The sequence below is a fragment of the Heteronotia binoei genome, chromosome 1 (assembly GCF_032191835.1).
Source record: "Heteronotia binoei isolate CCM8104 ecotype False Entrance Well chromosome 1, APGP_CSIRO_Hbin_v1, whole genome shotgun sequence".
NCBI classification, from domain to species: domain Eukaryota; kingdom Metazoa; phylum Chordata; class Lepidosauria; order Squamata; family Gekkonidae; genus Heteronotia; species Heteronotia binoei.
In genome coordinates this window covers 4,801,256-4,822,408 of record NC_083223.1, presented here as the reverse complement: position 1 = coordinate 4,822,408, position 21,153 = coordinate 4,801,256, and the positions used below count along the sequence as shown (strand labels likewise).

The 21,153-nt window shown below is 48.6% G+C and overlaps 1 protein-coding gene across 1 annotated transcript in view; it reads right to left on the bottom strand.

Annotated features, from left to right (window-relative positions):
- Window positions 1-2,154: 2,154 nt before the first annotated feature.
- The window catches only part of LOC132585551 (fibrocystin-like), a 28,121-nt gene continuing 9,122 nt past the window's right edge, over window positions 2,155-21,153 (bottom strand). Inside the window, exons 2-3 of the mRNA XM_060257470.1 lie at window positions 3,784-3,919; window positions 2,155-2,481 (exon numbers count right to left, since the gene is read on the bottom strand). Of these exons, the coding sequence (XP_060113453.1) occupies window positions 2,155-2,481; window positions 3,784-3,919 (463 nt within the window). The remainder of the gene's footprint in view (window positions 2,482-3,783; window positions 3,920-21,153) is intronic.

The following is a 21,153-nucleotide window of genomic DNA, read 5'->3' as shown; positions in this document are numbered from 1 at the left end:
CGAGGCCCCCCCCCCTCCAAGATTTTGACTGCCTAGGGGCCTCCACAGAGTTTAATCTGGCCCTGCCTGCTGATACCCAGGGCTTAACAACCACCTTCCCTTTAGGTGTGCGTCCCTCCACTGGGCTGCTAAGTTGTGGCGTAGCTGTTCCCTTAATCGTGCTACTTGTGGGGTGAGTCGGGTAGGCTCCCTGCTTGCAGCTGTGCCCGCTCCTTCTCCTCTGCTGCTGCTCAGTCAGGTGCGGGGACTGCCGGTGGCAAGCTGTCAACCTCCGGAGTGCAAGAGGGGCGGGCTACAGGCTCAGATGCAAGATCATCCTTGTTGCCCATGACTCTGAGCTTCCTCCCCGTTCCAAAATCTGCCCTCCCTAGGCTCAATGACATCATAGAGCAGGGGTGGCCAACGGTAGTTCTCCAGATGTTTTTTGCCTACAACTCCCATCAGCCCCAGGCAGCATGGCCAATGGCTTGGGCTGATGGGAGTTGTAGGCAAAAAACATCTGGAGAGCTAACGTTGGCCACCCCTGTGATAGAGGTTTACAAGATTATGCATGGGATAGAGAAGGTAAAGAAAGAAGTCCTTTTCTCCCTTTCTCACAATACGAGAACTCGTGCGCATTCAATGAAATTGCTGAGCAGTCGGGTTAGAACCGACAAAAGGAAGTCCTTCACCCAAAGAGTGATTGACATGTGGAATTCACTGCCACGGGAGGTGGTGGCAGCTACAAGCATGGCCAGCTTCAAGAGGGGTTTGGATAAGCATATGGAGCAGAGGTCCATCGGTGGCTATTAGCCACAGCTTATTGTTGGAACTCTCTGACTGGGGCAGTGATGCTCTGTGTTCTTTGTGCTTGGGGAGGGGGGCACAGTGGAAGGGCTTCTAGTCCCACTAGTGGACCTCTTGATGGCATTTGGGGTTTTGGCTACTGTGTGACACAGAGTGTTGGACTGGATGGGTCATTGGTCTGATCCAACATGGCTTCTCTTATGCTCTTCTGTTCTTGGGGTGACCCTGTGGTAGATCATATGGAGCAGAGGTCTATCAGTGGCTATTAGCCACAGTGTATTGTTGGAACTCTCTGTCTGAGGCAGTGATGTTCTGTATTCTTGGTGCTTTGGGGGGGGGGGCACAGTGGGAGGGTCTTCTGGTGGCCTGGCCCCACTGATGGACCTCTTGATGGCACCTGGGGTTTTTGGCCACTGTGTGACACAGAGAGTTGGACTGGATGGGCCATTGGCCTGACCCAGCATGGCTTCTCTTGCCTTCTTATGTTTGGGGCAGTGATGCTCTGTATTCTTGGTGCTTGAGGGGGCAACAGTAGGAGGGCTTCTAGTGTCCCGGCCCCACTGGTGGACCTCTTGATGCCACTTGGGATTTTGGCTTCTGTGTGACACAGAGTGTTGGACTTGATGGGCCATTGGTCTGATGCAACATGGCTTCTCTTATGTTCCTTCAGGAATTTCCCAGTTGAACACATGAAACTGCCCTATACTGAATCAGACCCTTGGTCCATCGAAGTCAGTACTGTCTACTCAGACTGGAGAGGCTCTCCAGGGTCTCAGGCTGAGGTCTTTCATGTCGCCTACCACCTGAACCATGGAGCTGTCGGGGATTGAACTGGGACCTTCTGCATGCCAAGCAGATGCTCTACCACTGAGCCACAGCCCCTCCCATCTAAATTCTGAGTTGGCAACCTCAAGGCTAGGACCGATAAAAAAATGTCTGAAGGTTCCACAAATGATGCGAGGCCTCAATAGGCAGCTATTTCCAAATGAAAATATTCCCCCTGGGATCTACCAACCAAGCCAGGATGGGTGGGGTGGGGTGGGGGTGGGGTTTGCAAAGGATGCTTGAGGAAGAAGCAAGCTGACCTCAGGGAACACACTGGCACACTCCCATAGGCACCCCTCAGAGCTTGTTTTGTACCAGGAACTCCTTTGCATATTAGGCCACATCCCCTGATGCAGCCAATCCTGCTGAAGCTTACAGTACGCCCTGTACTAAGAGCCTTGTAAGCTTTTGGAGGATTGGCTACATCAGGGGTGTGTGGTCTAATATGCAAAGGAGTTCCTGCTATGCTTTTGTGTCTGGCCCCACCTCCTTGTGGCAGCCATTTTGTTATGGCAGCCATTTTGTTTTCACATCCAATGGGGATCACTGCAACAGGGACAGTGCTAGGCCAAGTGTTGTTACGCTTGTTGGAAAGGAGAAGTTTACAGAGTGCTTTGTCTGGACCTTGTGCAGGAGATACACAAAAGAGGTCCATTTGGGATTATACAGGGTACAGACAAAGTCCCTGATGTGCTTATCAAGGAAATGAACACTCCCAATCCATTTGTGAACAAGAGAAGGATGGGGCCCAGGAACGCTTAGAACCAAGCAGATATCCAAACCTTTCAACACGGCGTTCGGATCGCCTCGGAGACGAGCTGCCACAATCCATGATTTGGAGGTGAAGCCTAATTTCAAAACTCGCTGACCCTACAGAAAAGAAGAAGAAACAGGGAGTTTTGTAGGTTTTCCTCCGCTCCTAGATGTTGGCATTTGCGAATATTATCATCTCAAGAAAGCAAATTTCAGGTATAATATTTTAATGAGAAGGACTGGGCTTTTCTATTTGCCTTCTTTCAGCTTTTCCCTGCCTTAGGTTAACTGTTGTTGTTTTTCTAAAGCAATATCATCAACAGTATCAATACTTGCTGCTCAACTTCGCCACCAGCTAGTCAAATCATGGCAGATCAATCGATTTCTCCTCTTCTCTTTAAAAGTGAGGATTTCTTTGGCTGGTCTGACAGGTGTCCTGATTCACAAACACACACACACTCTAAAAATAGCCTCCGCTTCCTCACCATTATTAGGCAAAGAGAAATTCACCAGTTGTGCGGCAAGTCCTACATACAGTTTGGAGAGGCAGTTTGGGGTAGTGGTTAAGTGTGCAGACTCTTATCTGGAAGAACCGGGTTTGATTCCCCACTCCTCCACTTGCACCTGCTTGCATGGCCTTGGGTCAGCCATAGCTCTGGCAGAGGTTGTCCTTGAAAGGGCAGCTTCTGGGAGAGATCTCTCAGCCCCACCCACCTCACAGGGTGTCTGTTGTGGGGGAGGAAGGGAAAGGAGATTGTGAGCCGCTCTGAGACTCTTCGGAGTGGAGGGCGGGATATAAATCCAATATCTTCATCTACCTCACAGGGTGTCTGTTGTGGGGGAGGAAGGTAAAGGAGATTGTGAGCTGCTCTGAGACTCTTCAGAGAGGAGGGTGGGATATAAATCCAATATCTTTATCTACCTCACAGGGTGTCTGTTGTGGGGGAGGAAGATAAAGGAGATTGTGAGCCGCTCTGAGACTCTTCGGAGTGGAGGGCGGGATATAAATCCAATATCTTCTTCTTCATCTACATACACACTAGAAGCTGCCTTAACCAGAGTCAGATCACTGTTCCATCAGGGTCAGTATTGTCTGTTTTGGACATTTGAATCTAGAAGGTCATAGCTACAGGGTAGATTCCTAATCTGCAACCTACAAACCAACCACAGCGGTGGAAAAGGCCCTCAAGCTGCAGCTGACTTATGACGCTTTTCAAGGCAAGGGACATTTAGATGTGGATTGCCACTGCCTGCCTCTGCGAAGCAACCCTGGACTTCCTTGGTGGTCTCCCATCCAAGTACGAACTAGGGATGATCCTGCTTAGCTTCCAAGATCTAATGAGACTGAGTTTGACTGAGCCGTGCCCCCCCCTCCCGCAGCTCAGGACAAACCCAAACATACCCCTCACAATTCCATACCTGCTTATCCAGGAAAACAACCTGAGGCTGCCTGGGCAGCGGTCTACCCACAATTCCATCGGAAGGCTGAATCCCGACAGAGAGGTTGTAAGGCCTGACATACAGGCAAGCTCTTCGAGTTTCACTGCTTCCATTTCTGCTAAATGGGAAAGAGAAAAGAGGGGAGGGGCAGGTCACTAACGGCGAATAATTTGGAAGACACACGAAATATTCACCAGTGCTTCTCGGTGACAGAACTTTAGAACTCTGCCAGTGCTATAAGACACCATCCACTGGATTAAAGGTAAAGGTAGTCCCCTGTGCGAGCACCCGGTCATTACCGACCCATGGGTGACGCCACATCACAATGTTTTCTTGGCAGACTTTTTACAGGGTGGTTTGCCATTGTCTTCCCTGGTCATCTACACTTGACCCCCAACAAGCTGGGGACTCATTTCATCGACCTTGGAATGATGGAAGGCTGAGTCAACCTTGAGCTGGCAACCTGAACCCAGCTTCCGCCGGGATTGAGTTCAGGTGGTGAGCAAAGTTTGGACTGCAGTACTGCCGTCTACCACGCTGCGCCACGGGGCTCACTTATCCACTGAATTAGCTAAAGGTATATTGCCCCTTTCAATCAACTCCAGACACCCCAGCTCCATGATGTTCCACCTCATGGGTTTTCTAAGGCAAGAGTTTTCTAAGGCAACTGTGTGCAGTTCTGGTCGCCGCGCCTCAAAAAGGATATTATAGCATTGGAGAAAGTCCAGAGTAGGGCAACTAGAATGATTAAAGGGCTGGAGCACTTTCCCTATGAAGAAAGGTTCAAACGCTTGGGACTCTTAGCTTGGAGAAACGTCGACTGCGGGGTGACATGATAGAGGTTTACAAGATAATGCATGGGATGGAGAAAGTAGAGAAAGAGGTACTTTTCTCCCTTTCTCACAATACAAGAACTCGTGGGCATTCGATGAAATTGCTGAGCAGACAGGTTAAAACGGATAAAAGGAAGTACTTCTTCACCCAAAAGGTGATTAACGTGTGGAATTCACTGCCACAGGAGGTGGTGGCGGCCACAAGTATAGCCACCTTCAAGAGGGGTTTAGATAAAAATATGGAGCACAGGTCTATCAGTGGCTATTAGCCACAGTGTGTGTGTATATATAAAATTTTTTGCCACTGTGTGACACAAGAGTGTTGGACTGGATGGGCCGTTGGCCTGATCCAACATGGCTTCTCTTATGTTCTTAAGAGATGAGCTAGTGTTGCCAAATCCAGGTAATAAAATTTCTGGGGATGTGAGGGGTAAAACCTGGGGAGTTTGGTAGGGAACCTCAGCAGATTGTAATGCCATGGGTCCACCCTCCAAAGCAGCCACTTTCTTCAAGAAAACTCTGTTGTCTGCAGATCAGTGGCAATTCTGAGAGATCTCTCGCCTCCATCTGGAGGATGGCGATTCAAAGATGAACCATTATCTTCCTCTGCACAGCCACCCCAGTCTTCCGAAGGTGATCTCCCATTCAAATACTGACCGTGCTGTCTTAAATTGCCTCAAAATTCGTGGATGTTCGCGGCAGCTCTTTAGCTCGTGAACATTGCTCCATGAACCAAACCTGAACAAAATTCACAATGAACTTTCGTTCGTGTGCCGGTTTGTTGCCACCCTCACTAGCGATTGTTGAACATGGGCTGCTCCAACTAGATTTGAAATTTCGGTTTGAGACGGGTTTACCAGTCACCAGTGGACCTTGTGATTTCATAGGATGCGCAAATGCAGCAGCTTACTCTAATCTTGGCTTGGTTCTCTGCTAGGGTTGCCAGCCTCCAGGAGGCAACTGGAGGCCTCCTGGGATTAAAACTGATCTGTAGGCAACAGAGACCAGTTCCCCTTGAAAAAAAATGAATGCTTTGGAAGGTGGAGTCTATAGCACTGTATGCCGTTGGAGTATCTCCTCTCCCCAAACTCCACCCTCCTCTGGCTCCAACACTAAAATATCCAGATATTTCCCTGCCCGGAGCTGGCGACCATCTCCTCACCACCAGGGTTCTTTTTGTAGCAGGACCTCCTCTGCATATTAGGCCACACCCCCTGATGTAGCCAATCCTCCTGGAGCTTACAGTAGGCCCTGTACTAACAGCCCTCTAAGCTCTTGCAGGATTGGCTACATCAGCGGGCGTGGCCTAATATGCAGAGGAGCTCCTGCTACAAAAAGAACCCTGATCACTCCTGTCCCCACTCTGGCTTCAGAGGAGAAGCAGGGAAACCAGGATTTGCAATCTGATTGTCTGCAGGCCAAAGCAACCATAGTCAAAGAAACTTTGTTTTTAGGTTGTGTCTGAACTGTGTCATTGTAATCCCTCAATTTCTTTGGGGGAAATGTAACATTCAGGCAGACATCTCACAGGGCTGCCAAATTGGCTGGAGATCTCCCAGAATTAAAAATGATCTCCAAGTACATCTGACAATCTCGAGGAGATTTTTTACTGAAAAAGCTCTGTTGCTATAGTAATTTACTGCGCACGCCTAGTATTAGTGCAATCAATTTCATAGGAACATAAAAACATAAGAGAAGCCATGTTGGATCAGGCCAATGGCCCAACCAGTCCAACACTCTGTGTCACACAGTGGCAAAAAATGTTATATATACACACACACTGTGGCTAATAGTCACTGATGGACCTCTGCTCCATATTTTTATCTAAACCCCTCTTGAAGGTGGCTATGCTTGTGGCCGCCACCACCTCCTGTGGCAGTGAATTCCACACGTTAATCACCCTTTGGGTGAAGAAGTACTTCCTTGTATCCATTTTAACCTGTCTGCTCAGCAATTTCACCGAATGCCCACGAGTTCTTGTATTGTGAGAAAGGGAGAAAAGTACTTCTTTCTCTACTTTCTCCATCCCATGCATTATCTTGTAAACCTCTATCATGTCACCCCGCAGTCGACGTTTCTCCAAGCTAAAGAGTCCCAAGCGTTTCAACCTTTCTTCATAGGGAAAGTGTTCCAGCCCTTTAATCATTCTAGTTGCCCTTTCCTGGACTTTCTCCAATGCTATAATATCCTTTTGAGGTGCGGCGACCAGAACTGCACACAGTACTCCAAATGAGACCGCACCATCGATTTATACAGGGGCATTATGATACTGGCTGATTTGTTTTCAATTCCCTTCCTAATAATTCCCAGCATGGCGTTGGCCTTTTTTATTGCAAACGCACACTGTCTTGACATTTTCAGTGAGTTATCTACCACGACCCCAAGATCTCTCTCATGGTCAGTCTCTGCCAGTTCACACCCCATCAACTTGTATTTGTAGCTGGGATTCTTGGCCCCAATGTGCATTACTTTGCACTTGGCCACATTTGTACATTCGGAGGACCGCTAATGTCGCCTTAGTAATTGACTAACTGCATCTATAGCTGTCTGAGCTTTGGTTCCAAAATTTGAAGTACTGTGATCAAGAAGAAGTGGACATCGAAACACGTGATTATCTAGGATACGTGTTACCCCATACACTTCAATGTAGTCTGGGAGTCCTATCTGTCTTTTGCGATTCAGGATACTTCTGGAGAACTTTTGAGTTTTGTTTCAGCTACAACTAATGTTTTGCAACATTGTCACGAAGTATCGCATCGACACTGACAACATCCACAGTTGAAACAAGAGGTCTACACAACAAGCAAGAGACTCGTACATAGGACTCGTCAGTGTTCTCTTTTTATTTATCTGCTGTTTAGTGTTATATTATGAAATGTTTGTACAAATAGGGTCGTTTACCTTGAATGGTTATATGCGCTGATATAAGCAAGAGTGATAAAAGTGAAATTGATTGCACTAATACTAGGCGTGCGTAGTAAATTACTTTAGCAACAGAGCTTTTTCAGTAAAAGTCCTTGTGAGTAAGCTTGTGGAACACAGGCGTCTCCTGTTCAACAATCTGTTACTGTGTTCATCCCGTGCGGTTGACAAATCTCCAGGAGGTGGCCAGAGGTCCCCCAGGATTACAACTGATCTCCAGGTGATGGTGATTAGTTCACAGAGGAAAATGGCTGCTTTGGAAGGCGGAGTCTATGGCATTATACCCCACTGACGTCCCTCCCTTCCCCTCCTCATGCTCCACCCCCCAAATCTCCGGGTATTTCCCAACCTGTAGCTGGCAACTCTCTCTCCAGTCCATGAAAACTAGTCCCCCTGGAGAAAATGGCTGCTTTGGAAAGCGGAGTCTATGGGATTATACCCCACTGACGTCCCTCCCTTCCCCTCCTCATGCTCCACCCGCCTAATCTCCGGGTATTTCCCAACCTGTAGCTGGCAACTCTCTCTCCAGTCCATGAAAACTTGTCCCCCTGGAGAAATTGGCTGCTTTGGAAGGCGGAGTCTATGGCATTATACCCCACTGATGTCCCTCCCTTCCCCTCCTCATGTTCCACCCCCAAAATCTCCGGGTATTTCCTAACCTGTAGCTGGCAACTCTCTCTCTCCAGTCCATGAAAACTTGTCCCCCTGGAGAAAATGGCTGCTTTGGAAGGCAGAGTCTATGGCATTATACCCCACGGATGTCCCTCCCTTCCCCTCCTCATGCTCCACCCCCAAAATCTCCGGGTATTTCCTAACCTGTAGCTGGCAACTCTCTCTCTCCAGTCCATGAAAACTTGTCCCCCTGGAGAAAATGGCTGCTTTGGAAGGCAGAGTCTATGGCATTATACCCCACTGATGTCCCTCCCTTCCCCTCCTCATGCTCCACCCTCAAAATCTCCGGGTATTTCCCAACCTGTAGCTGGCAACTCTCTCTCCAGCCCATGAAAACTAGTCCCCCTGGAGAAAATGGCTGTTTTGGAAGGTGGGTTCTATAGCACTGAAATCCCTTCCCTCCCCAAACCCTGCCCTGCTTGGGCTCCATCCAAGCCACTAGGGCCCAGGGGTAGGGAACGTTGGCTCTCCAGATGGTTTTTTTTTGCCTACAACTCCCATCAGCCCCAGCCATTGGCCATGCTGGCTGGGGCTGATGGGAGTTGTAGGCAAAAGACATCTGGAGAGCGAACGTTCCCTACCCCTGCACTAGGCAAACTAGACGATTGCTGTCATGGGCGATGATGACCAGGCAGGAGCCCTGCTTAAGTTGGCAGCTGAGCCTGTAGCTGGCCCCTCTAGCGCTTCTGAGGTTGACAGCTTGCCGCTGAGCCATCATCCCCCGCACCTGACCCGGCAGCAGAAGAGGAGGAGGCACAGCTGCAAGCAGGGAGTTTGCCCAACTCCCCCCCCCCCTTGGGTAGCTTGACTGAAGGAGTGACTCCGCCAAGACTTAGCAGCCCAGAGGAGGGACGCACGCCTACAAGGAAGGTCTCTGAGTCCTGAGTTTTCGCAGGAGCTGTCCCGCTTGCTAATTGGAGCATCACCGGAGGCTCAGGGCTGGGCTCTCCGTGGAAGCAACAAGTTGCGTCCACTCCAGACAATTCGCGTCCACTCCAGCTCCTGAGCTCTTGCTTGCTCACTTCGGCTTCCTGACTCCTGGCTCCAGATGGCTCCACTCTCCTCCCCCTAACTCAGCTACCCGACTCAGCTTCAGTTTGAGCTCATTGAATTGACCCCGGACTGGACTTGGACTTTGCTCTCGCTTGTACCCAGCTTGTGCGAACTGCCTAGGGCGCCAGCCTTCTGGGGGCGCTGAATTGGCACCCCCCCCCTCCATTTGGCGACGTTATCAGCGCAGGGGGGTTCCAGAAGTTAGCCTTGCCAGACAGTGGCTCCGCACTCCCAAATCTCCAGGAATCTCCCAATCCGGAGCAGGCAACCTTATCAGCCAGCCGGTTTTCCAAGAGTAAAACGTGCAATGAAGCACCCTGGGAGTAGTGCGCATCTGAAATGAATCTGCCCAGCCGCACAACGCTCTCTTCGTTTCCAGCCCAAACAGCCCCACCTCCATCTCGGTGCCTCTTGTCATTTATGCAACCTTCTTATATATGCTTCTAATCCGCTGCAGCAAAGTGGCGACTTGGGGTTTGATATTGCCTCAAAATGAAAAGCATAAAAGCTATTTATTCGGCTCTCTTGGCGTTTGCTTTGAGGTGTTTACAAACAATGGATTTATTGAGAGGCGTCTCGCTTCCGTTTAACTCAATTTCTTCCATTGTCTTTTTAAAATATATATATATATATTTATTTCGCTGGCATTCCACAGTCCCCGCCGCGCAATTTGCTTGCCTTCGCAAAAGGCGCTAGAGAAGAAAAGCGTACAAAAAGCACGGCAAATCCATCAGACAACACCTTGCTTCCCAACAGACAACCGATTTTGGCCCACCGACCACGAGTAAAGGGAACATTTGCTACATCCTCAGAGGCACAGTTCCCATTTTATGACAATAGGGCAATGCAGGGGTGGAATTCTAGCAGGAGTTCCTTTGCATATTAGGCCACGCCCCCTTGATGTAGCCAATCCTCCAAGAGGCTACATCAAGGCTCTTTTTTTTTTTTGCAAGGCTCTTTTTTGTAAGCTCTTGGAGGATTGGCTACATCAGGGGTGTGTGGCCTAATATGCAAAGGAGCTCCTGCTAGGATTCCACCCCTGGGGCAAGGTATGTCTTCTTTTGCATGTATATGCAGCCTTTGCACATACGAACAGAATGCTGAATGTTGAGGATACCCCTCGATGCATAATAAAGAGCCAGTGTGGTGCAGAGGTTAGGAACGTAAGAGAAGCCATGCTGGATCAGACCAGTGGCCCATTCAGTCCAACACTCTGTGTCACATAAGAACATAAGAGAATCCATGTTGGATCAGGCCAGTGGCCCATTCAGTCCAACACTCTGTGTCACATAAGAACATAAGAGAAGCCATGCTGGATCAGACCAGTGGCCCATTCAGTCCAACACTCTGTGTCACATAAGAACGTAAGAGAAGCCATGTTGGATCAGACCAGTGGCCCATCCAGTCCAACACTCTGTGTCATAAGAACATAAGAGAAACCATGTTGGATCAGGCCAATGGCCCATCCAGTCCAACACTCTGTGTCACACAGTGGCCAAACACCCAGGTGCCATCAGGAGGTCCATCAGTGGGGCCAGGACACTAGAAGCCCTCCCACTGTGCCCCCCCAACAAGCACCAAGAATACAGAGCATCACTGCCCCAGACATAAGAAGAAGATGATGATATTGGATTTATAGCCTGCCCTATACTCTGCATCTCAGAGTCTCAGAGCGGTCACAGTCTCCTTTACCTTCCCCCACTACAGACACCATGTGAGGTAGGTGGAGCTGAGAGAGCTCTTACAGCAGCTACCCTTTCAAGGACAACTCCTACAAGACCCAAGGCTATTCCAGCAGCTGCAAGTGGAGGAGTGGAGATTCAAACCTGGTTCTCTCAAGTAAGAGTCCGCGCACTTAACCATTACACCAAACTGGCTCCAAGAGCTCCAACAATACACTATGGCTAATACCCACTGATGGACCTCTGCTCCATATACTTATCCAAGAGTGTTGGACTAGGAAACCGAGGCTCAAATCCCCACTTATGCCATTCACTGGTGGGGTGGGGTGGGGGAGGTATCTGTGAATTCCCTGCATTGTGCAGGGGTTTGGACTCGATGATCCTGGAGGTCCCTTCCAACTCTGTGATTCTATGATTCTATGGACGTTCACTGGGTGACCTTGGGCCAGCCACATTCTCTAAGCCTAACCTACCTCACAGGGTTGTTCTGAGGATAACATGAAGGAGAATAACATAAGCCATTTTGAGCCCCCTTTGAGCAGAAAGGTGAGGTATAAATGAATTATTTAAATAAATGCTAAACATAGGGTGTGGTCAGACTGGTCGGCTGACGCGGCAGGATCTTGGATTTTTAAAAGCCGCTTGAGTTTGGGATGTGTTGCATTGACCAGACAGTGCCAGTCAAGCCGACATCATAGCATCTTGGGTTCGTGGTTGATCATTCACATCACTAATGTGATACAACCATGGAACTGTGGCTGGGTTGTCCCCCCCCCCCCCCCCCCCGCTAAGTACTGCAGTGCAGTGCACAGAAGCCAACAAGCGTACCCACACTCCTGGTCATGTTCTATGGGGGTGCTGAAGCGCATGTCAGGGTGGGGTTGGGGGGAAAAAAGGACGTTACAAAAAACACAAAACATAACTGTGATATACATAGGCTAAAGGTAAAGGCAGTCCTCTGTGCAAGCACCAGTCATTTCCGACTCTGGGGTGACGTTGCTTTCACAACATTTTCACAGCATACTTTTTATGGGGTGGTTTGCCATTGCCTTCCCCAGTCATCTACACTTTCCCCCCAGCAAGCTGGGTACTCATTTGACTGACCTCGGAAAGATAGAAGATTGAGTCAACCTGGAGCCGGCTACCTGAACCAGCTTCCGCTGATATCAAACTCAGGTCGTGAGCAGAGGGCTCCGACTGCAGTACTGCAGCTTTACCACTCTGCGCCACGGGGCGCTTCGTATATAGGCTACCATATTTTTACTTATGAATTTCACATCAATAGACAGAAAAACAATTTTTAATTAAAAAAAAAAGATACCGGCTTACTCCTTCACTCCATACAGCTCAACAAGAAGAAGACATTAACAATACTGATGAAGCGGCAACACGAAACACGTCTGTTATTGTAACTAGTTAATTGGATGCTGTATGACTAAATAACAATGAGCAGCTAAAGCGGTCATCGCTTGTCAATGGGAAAATGTGCAGTCTCCCAATATTCTGGCTTGGTATCTCAAAGTTTGGGATTATTTCACTATTGATAGAGACATGCTATGGCACCTCAATAGAAGTCTGTAATGGAAAAGTGGTCGCCTTTTTTTAAGGATTCATTTTGCTAATTATTTAACATAGATTTATTTTTTTGTGTCATTATCTATGCGTGGAATTTAAGTTGTATCGTGTTTTGAAGCTTTATGATTTTATGTAAGCCGTTTAAATTTTCATGAAAGAAAATTTTGAGATTTTTTTTTAAAAAAATAAGTAAAAGTATGGTCGTCTATATATATCACAGTTATGTTTTGTGTTTTTTTGTAGTGTATTTCAACCGTGATCCTATAATTGGGTGGTGTTTTTTTTTAAAGGACATGTCAGAAACAGAGTGGGACAATCACACTGCTCATGCGTTTCCATGGCACGCCTGAGAAATCAGACATCTGATGACAACCCTATGAAGAAAGGTTAAAACGCTTGGGGCTCTTTAGCTTGGAGAAACCTCGCCTGCGGGGTGACATGATCGAGGTTTACAAGATAATGCATGGGGTGGAGAAAGTAGAGAAAGAAGTCCTTTTGTCCCTTTCTCCAAATACAAGAACTCGTGGGCATTCGATGAAATTGCTGAGCAGTCAGGTTAAAAGGGATAAAAGGAAGTGCTTCTTCACCCAAAGGGTGATTAACGTGTGGAATTCACTGCCACAGGAGGTGGTGGCGGCCACAAGCATAGCCAGCTTCAAGAAGGGTTTGGATAAAAATATGGAGCAGAGGTCCATCAGTGGCTATTAGCCACAGTGTATGTATATGTGTGTGGCCACTGTGTGACACAGAGTGTTGGACTGGATGGGCCATTGGCCTGACCCAACATGGCTTGTCTTATGTTCTTATGTGACACAGAGTGTTGGACTGAATGGGCCATTGGCCTGATCCAACATGGCTTCTCTTATGTTCTTATGTGACACAGAGTGTTGGACTGGATGGGCCACTGGCCTGATCCAACATGACTTCTCTTATGTTCTTATGTGACACAGAGTGTTGGACTGGATGGGCCATTGGCCTGATCCAACATGGCTTCTCTTATGTTCTTATGTAACACAGAGTGTTGGACTGGATGGCCACTGGCCTGATCCAACATGGCTTCTCTTATGTTCTTATGTGACACAGAGTGTTGGACTGGATGGGCCATTGGCCTGATCCAACATGGTTTCTCTTATGTTCTTATGTGACACAGAGTGTTGGACTGGATGGGCCACTGGCCTGATCCAACATGGCTTCTCTTATGTTCTTATGTGACACAGAGTGTTGGACTGGATGGGCCATTGGCCTGATCCAACATGGTTTCTCTTATGTTCTTATGTGACACAGAGTGTTGGACTGGATGGGCCACTGGCCTGATCCAACATGGCTTCTCTTATGTTCTTATGTGACACAGAGTGTTGGACTGCATGGGCCATTGGCCTGATCCAACATGGTTTCTCTTATGTTCTTATGTGACACAGAGTGTTGGACTGGAGGGCCATTGGCCTGATCCAACATGGCTTCTCTTATGTTCTTATGTGACACAGAGTGTTGGACTGCATGGGCCATTGGCCTGATCCAACATGGTTTCTCTTATGTTCTTATGTGACACAGAATGTTGGACTGGAGGGCCATTGGCCTGATCCAACATGGTTTCTCTTATGTTCTTATGTGACACAGAATGTTGGACTGGAGGGCCATTGGCCTGATCCAACATGGCTTCTCTTATGTTCTTATCTGGAAACCTGCCATGGAAGTGCTTTGGCCAGGGTAGCCAAGGGAATTTCCCGGTGGCTATTTAATCCACATGGGAGTTGTTTTTAACGTGTAGTAAGGGCGAGTGGGGCACGGGAGTCGGATGTGCCCGTTTGATTACTATCATTTGATCGGGAGGAGAGGGGAGGGGAGGTACGTAGGGCCAAACCTCTCGTGTGATCGCACCCGTAGGCATGTTGCTCCTATGGATGTCAGACTTCTGCCTAGCACCCCAGGAAGATTTGGAAGCCAGGGACAGATGTTCTGGTGACACTTCAGGCAAAAAAGAAAAAAAAGGTTCTGGGCTTCATCAAAATTCCATGGTTAAACCAGGGAGTTTGGGGCAAATGCTAGAGCAGGGGTGTCAAACCCATTTGTTACGAGGGCCGGATCTGACATAAATGAGACCTTGTCGGGCCAGGCCATATGCGTACCTATTTGAGATGAGGTAGCAGAGATATAAAATTTATAAAGGTCACAGAAAAACACAATTACTTTTTTAAAAATTAAAATTAAACATGCTTAAAACATTAGCACTTGTTGGTCTTAAAGGTGCTTTCTTTGTATTTCTCCCATGGGATCCAGGGAACTGGGCAAAGGAAGCTCTGGCTCTTTGCTTTCCTCCCCAGGGGACCAGGAGGGGGAGGAGCTTCAGCCAATAGAAGGAAGAGAGGCTTGGCTCTGTAGCTCTACTGTGCAATTGAGAGACGCTGGCAAAGCAAGCTCTTCATCCTCCCCTTCCTCCCCAAGGGAGGCACCTCAGCCAATGGAGAAAATACAGGTTTCACTCTGTAGCTGCTGTGCGATTGAGCGAGCCTTGCAAAGCAAGTTGTTATGCAGAAGGAAGCAAGAGAGAGGGAGAAGGAGATGACAGCGAGTTGTTGGGGGGTCTGATAGGAGTCCTCCGGGGGCCTGATTCGGCCCTTGAACCACATGTTTGACACCCCTGTACCAGAGTGTCCCCAATATCATGCCATATCTTCCAGTTTTTTTCACAAGTGACATTGCCGACTAGATCACTCTAACCTGAGCCACTGAGGTCAGGGCACCCCTGTTAATATAAAACAATTGAAACAATTGGCAGACATCCGTACACATCCATGTTCAACTTCATCTACTCCTAAAGACAATATGGACAATCTCTAAAGGAGGGGTGTCAAACATGCGACTCGGGGGCCGAATCAGGCCCCGGAGGGCTCCTTTCAGGCCCACGAGCAACTTACTGTTGTCTGCTTCCTTCTCCCTCTCTCTTGCTTCCTTCTGCATCACAACTTGCTTTGCCAGGCTTGCTCAATCGCGCAGGAGCAACAGAGCAAAGCTCCTCCCTTGGGGAGCAAGTGCAGAAAGGAGAGCTGGCTTTGCTAGGCTCTTCCTTCTGTTGGCTGAGGCTCAACAAGCCAGTGAGGTGGATAAGGCTGAGTGTGTTTGTTCCTCTGTGTTCTTTATAGAGTTTATACCTGGCATTACATTTTATGACACACACGGCCCGGCCCAACAAAGTGAAGATCTGGCCCTCATACCAAATGAGTTTGACATCCCTGCTCAAAAGTGACTGGCTCTCTTTATAGTTCTCTGGGCCCAGGGCTTTTTCTCTAGCAGGAACTCCTTTGCATTTTAGGCCACACACCCCTGATATAGCCAATCCTCTGAAAGCTTACAGGCTCTTCATACTGGGCTACTGTAAGCCAAGCCCGTAGCCATGGGGAGGGGGTGGTCCAGCCACTCCATTCAAATCCCCCTTCCACCTGTATGGCCTCTCCTGGTGGCCCTAGGGTTGCCAAGTCCAATTCAATATCTGGGGACTTTGGGGGTGGAGCCAGGAGACTTTGGGGTGGAGCCAGGAGACACTAGGGGTGGAGCCAAGATCAAGGCTGTGACAAGTATAATTGAACTCCAAAGGGAGTTCTGGCCATCACATTTAAAGGGACGGCACACCTTTTCAATTCCTTCCTTCCATAGGAAATAATGAATAGGGGCACCTTTTGGGGGGGCTCATAGAATTTGACCCCCTGGTCCAATCTTTTTGAAACTTGGGGGGTATTTTGGGGAGAGGCACTAGATTCTATACTGAAAATCTGGTGCCTCTACCCCAAAATACAGCCCCCCCCCACAGAGCCCCAGATACCTGCAGATCAATTCTCCATGATTTTCTATGGGAATAAATCTCCATAGGGAATAATAGAGTTCCCAGCAGACATTTCCCTCCCCTCCCCCCGTTTTCTGACGACCCTGAAGCGGGGGGAGGGTCTTCAAACCGGGGGATCCCCTGGCCCCACCTGGGGATTGGCAACCCTAGGTGGCCCCAATCTCCTTACCGCTATGGTAAGCCCTGCCCCCCTCCACAGTTCCTCCCCCTCACCAACCGACCACAGCGCCCACTCCTGGGACTCCTTCAAGGCCTCCTCTCCCCCATCCTCTGATTGGTGGGAAAAGTGGCGATCTGGGGAGAAAATGGGGAGGAGGTGGCAGCTGTGGGCACTTTTTTAGTGTCTCGGCCTTGGCTTTTCCCCCTGATCAGCTAATTGGCGGGGGGGGCACCTTGAAAAAACCCCAGGAGCCGGCACTTCACTGGGTGGGTGGGAGGGAGAGGCACCGTGGAGAGGGGCAGAGACCACCAGAGTGGCGGGAGATCATTGGCCACCAGAGCAATGGCGACAGAGAAAGTGGGGGCCGCCAGAAGGGGGGGCCCTCCACCCAAAATTATATTCTGTGGCCTCCCCACCTGACATTTTCTGGCTATGGGCCTGCTGTAAGCTCCAGGAAGATTGGCTACATCGGGGTGGGTGTGGCCTAATATGCAAAGGAGTTCCTGATACAAAAAAAAAAAGCCCTGTCTGGGCTGGAAGGGAAAGGGAAGATTTATCCATGAATTCTGAATGGAGTGAGGAAAAATGCTTTCCCGTCCCGGCCTGCTTTTTACCTTACGTACACCTGAACACTCTCCCTTGACGAGACGGTAGAAGGATCGGCAGGTTTCCTGCTTCCCACTGAGCGGAAGCAACGGGTAAGCGGGTTACCTTGTCAGTCCACCCCCTCACGAGGAGCGGGCAAGTTCACGCCACCCAGGAAGAGCTGCCCTGTGGGGGGAAACCATAAAGCTGTTCCACCACAGGGAAGGCAAACACGGGCCTGTTGAACACACTGAGAGCCACAGGAGAGCAAATGGGCTTCCTCCCTTGCGCCAAGATCGGATGCGTTGAGAGAAAACAGCTGTATCTAACTGTCTGGAATACAGAAAAGAGCTGGAGCATTGCCTTGGTTGTCATAATGAAGGTCACGGGCAGCGGTAGGAGGCAGGGAGATAAAGAAACCCTGCAATTTTGAGAAAAGGAACTATGCCTCTCTTGTAAGCCTAATGGAAACCCCATGCTGGTGTATTGGCGGGAGGGCAGCCTTCCCTATAATTTCAGCCGTTGCCAGGAAACTCCACAATTACTGGGTGGCAAGGAAAGAACACGGAATGCACTTTATGGTTGGCAAAAAATGTATCTAAAGATTTTAGTACTTGGATAGTGGGGGAGATTCGGGGCTGGCAGTTGGTGGAATGGGAAAGGAACAGGAGAGGATTACAAAAATCGGAGGCACGCGGATGCTATCATCAGTCACGCTGTACGGTCCTTGTCATTTAACAAAAACAAGAGCTAAGAGCTAACAGGAGTAACAGCCCCGTGGCGCAGAGTGGTAAAGCTGCAATACTGCAGTCCAAGCTCTGCTCTTGACCTGAGTTTGATCCTGGCGGCAGCTGGGTTCAGGTAGCCGGCTCCAGGTTGACTCAGCCTTCCACTTTATTATTTTATTTACTTAGTAGGCTTATATCCCACCCTTTCCTATAACGACATAACTTGGGACAATAAAAACCCACAATTCAAATTTAAAACCAATGCCATCAAACCAAAAGCTGAACAATAAAACGAAAGAAGGTGCAACGCCGGCAGAAAGGGCACGTTTCACAAAATGCAACCGTTTTTGGCCCAAGGAGAAGCAATGGTGTTAATAATCAGATTCAACACCACAACAAAGCCGTAAAGAATGTCATCACAACAAGGGAGGCCGATAGATGGAATAGTTGGTGAGGCAGGACGCCCACTGCCTCAACCAAAAGCCCGGCGGAACAGCTCCGTCTTACAGACTTTATGAAATGGCAGTAGCTCAGGTAGGGCCCAGATCTCCATAAGAAGCTGATTCCACCAGGCAGGGGCCAGTGCCGAAAAAGCCCCGGCCCTGGTTGAGGCAAGACAGACGTCCTTCCTTCCGAGGTCGGTCAAAGGAGTCCCCAGCTTGCTGGGGGTAAAGCGTAGATGACTGGGGAAGGCAATGGCAAACCACACCGTAAAATGTCTGCCCAGAAAATGTCATGAAATTGGTGAAAACCAATTTCCAGATTTGTAACTCTGTGCTGTTGTACCCAACCCTGGTCACGATATGTTATGTGGAATCCTTTCACGGTGCAGGTTATGGTTTTGCCCCAGTCGAAAGCTCTTGGGAACTTACTGTTTTACTGTTTCCATTTCCAAATAGAGTAGCTGTTTTTTTTAAAAAAAAAAAATCTGCCACTTAATGTAATGAGTTTGATGGTGAAACAAAAGCAAAATGGTGCATTTGTTAAAAGGCCCAAATTTAAAACGTAACTGTGAATCATTGTACTCTTACATGATCAGATCCCATGTATTTTCTCAGGGCTCTTATGACATTTCGTTGCCATTTGAAGTTTTTTTTTTTTAATATTTCAAAAGCAAAAGGAAAAAAAGAAGAGCAAAAACTAAAAATCCAAAAACAAATGAGAAAAAAAGATACATAGAAAGTAAAAACACAAATACAACAGTGGTGGCAGATCTACCAATAAGTTTCTATAAAAGATATCCAAATAAGAAAAAGTCTGCTGGGTCAGACCAGGGGTCCATCTAACCCAGCATCCTGTCTCATATAATGGCTTACCAGTTCCTCTGGAGGGCCAACAATAAGGCAGAGAGCCTGAGGCCTTCATAAGAACATCAGAAGAGCCCTGCTGGATCAGACCAGTGGTCCATCTAGTCCAGACTCCTGTCTCACACAGTGGCCAACCAGTTCCTCAGGAGGGCCAACAACAGGGCAGAGAGCCTGAGGCCTTCATAAGAACATCAGAAGAGCCCTGTTGGATCAGACCAGTGGTCCATCTAGTTCAGCATTCTGTTTCACACAGTGACCAACCAGTTCCTCTGGATGGCCAAGAGCAGGGCAGAAAGGCTGAGACCTTACCATGATGTAGCCACTTGGCTCTGGGATTCAGAGGTTAATTCCCTCTGAATGTAGCGGTTCCCCTCAGCCACCGTGGCTAGTAGCCATTAATAGTCTTCTCCTCCATGAATCTAGCTAATCCCCTTTTATAGCTTTTTATGCCTGTGGCCATCACCACCCCCTTTGGCAGCAAACTCTACATTCTAATCTAGGGTTGCCAATCCCCAGGTGGGGGCAGGGGATCCCCCAGTTTGGAGGCCCTCCCCTTGCTTCAGGGTCATCAGAAAGCGGAGGGAGCGGAGGGAAATGTCTTCTGGGAACTCTATTATTCCCTATGGAGATTTATTCCCATAGAAAATCATGAAGAATCGATCTGTGGATATCTGGGGCTCTGGGGGGGCTGTTTTTTGGGGTAGAGGCACCAAATTTTCAATATAGCATCTAGTGCCTTTCCCCAAAATACCTCCCAAGTTTCAAAAAGATTGGACCAGGGGGTCCAATTCTCTGAGCCCCAAAAGAAGGTGCCCCTATCCTTCATTATTTCCTATGGAAGGAATGCATTTAAAAAGGTGTGCTGTCCCTTTAAATGTGATAGCCAGAACTCCCTTTGGAGTTCAATTATGCTTGTCACAGCCTTGATCTTGGCTCCACCCCTAATGTCTCCTGGCTCCACCCCCAAAGTCTCCTCGCTCCACCCCCAAAGTCCCCAGGTATTTCTTGAATTGGACTTCGCAACCCTATTCTAATCGCTCTCTCTGTGTAAAGTAGTATCTAAATATCTAAATATCATTCCACACACTATTGTTGTCTATATGCTATAAGTTCAAAGACTGATAATGTCGTAAGGTCCTCAATCCGTTGATTTATTGGAGGTGTTGCAATACAGGTCTTGTAGCTACTGTAAGGCTATGGAGGGTCCATTTTCATTTACCATAAGTTAGCCCAGGGGTGGCCAAACTGTGGCTCGGGAGCTACATGTGACTCCTTCACACATTGTTTGGCTCTTGAAGCCCCCACCGCCCCATTGGCCAGCTTGAAGAAGGCACTCGTCTCTCAACCAGTGGCCAGGAGAATGCATTTAAAGTTGAAGTTGCTTTCTTTCCACCTCTCCCTCCCTCCCTTCCTACTCTTAAGAAGAAGTAGAAGACTGCAGATTTATACCCCACCCTTCTCTCTGAATCAGAGACTCAGAGCTGCTTACAATCTCCTATACCTTCTCCCTCCACAACAGACACCCTGTGAGGTGGGTGGGGCTGGAGAGGGCTCTCACAGCAGCTGCCCTTTCAAGGACAACCTCTGCCAGAGCTCTGGCTGACCCAAGGCCATTCCAGCAGGTGCAAGTGGAGGAGTGGGGAATCAAACCCGGTTCTCCCAGATAAGAGTCTGCACACTTCACCACTACACCAAACTGGCTCTCGGTCAAACATCTGGCGCTCATGTCTTGTGGCGCTCCGACATTTATTCTGTTTGGCTCTTACATTAAGCAAGTTTGGGCATCCCGGAGCGATAGTTTAAAGGCAGGTAAGAATCCTCACAAATCAATGAACACTCTAACACCATTGGAAATATTACAGGATGTGAGAATTCTACTCCGCGGAGGCGTAGACGTCATGGTAATTAGACAGCACTGTACCTCAACGTGACTTCCTCTTTCCTCAGGGGCAAGTTTCTTCTGTCCAACAAGTGGAAATCAAGCCACATAAATT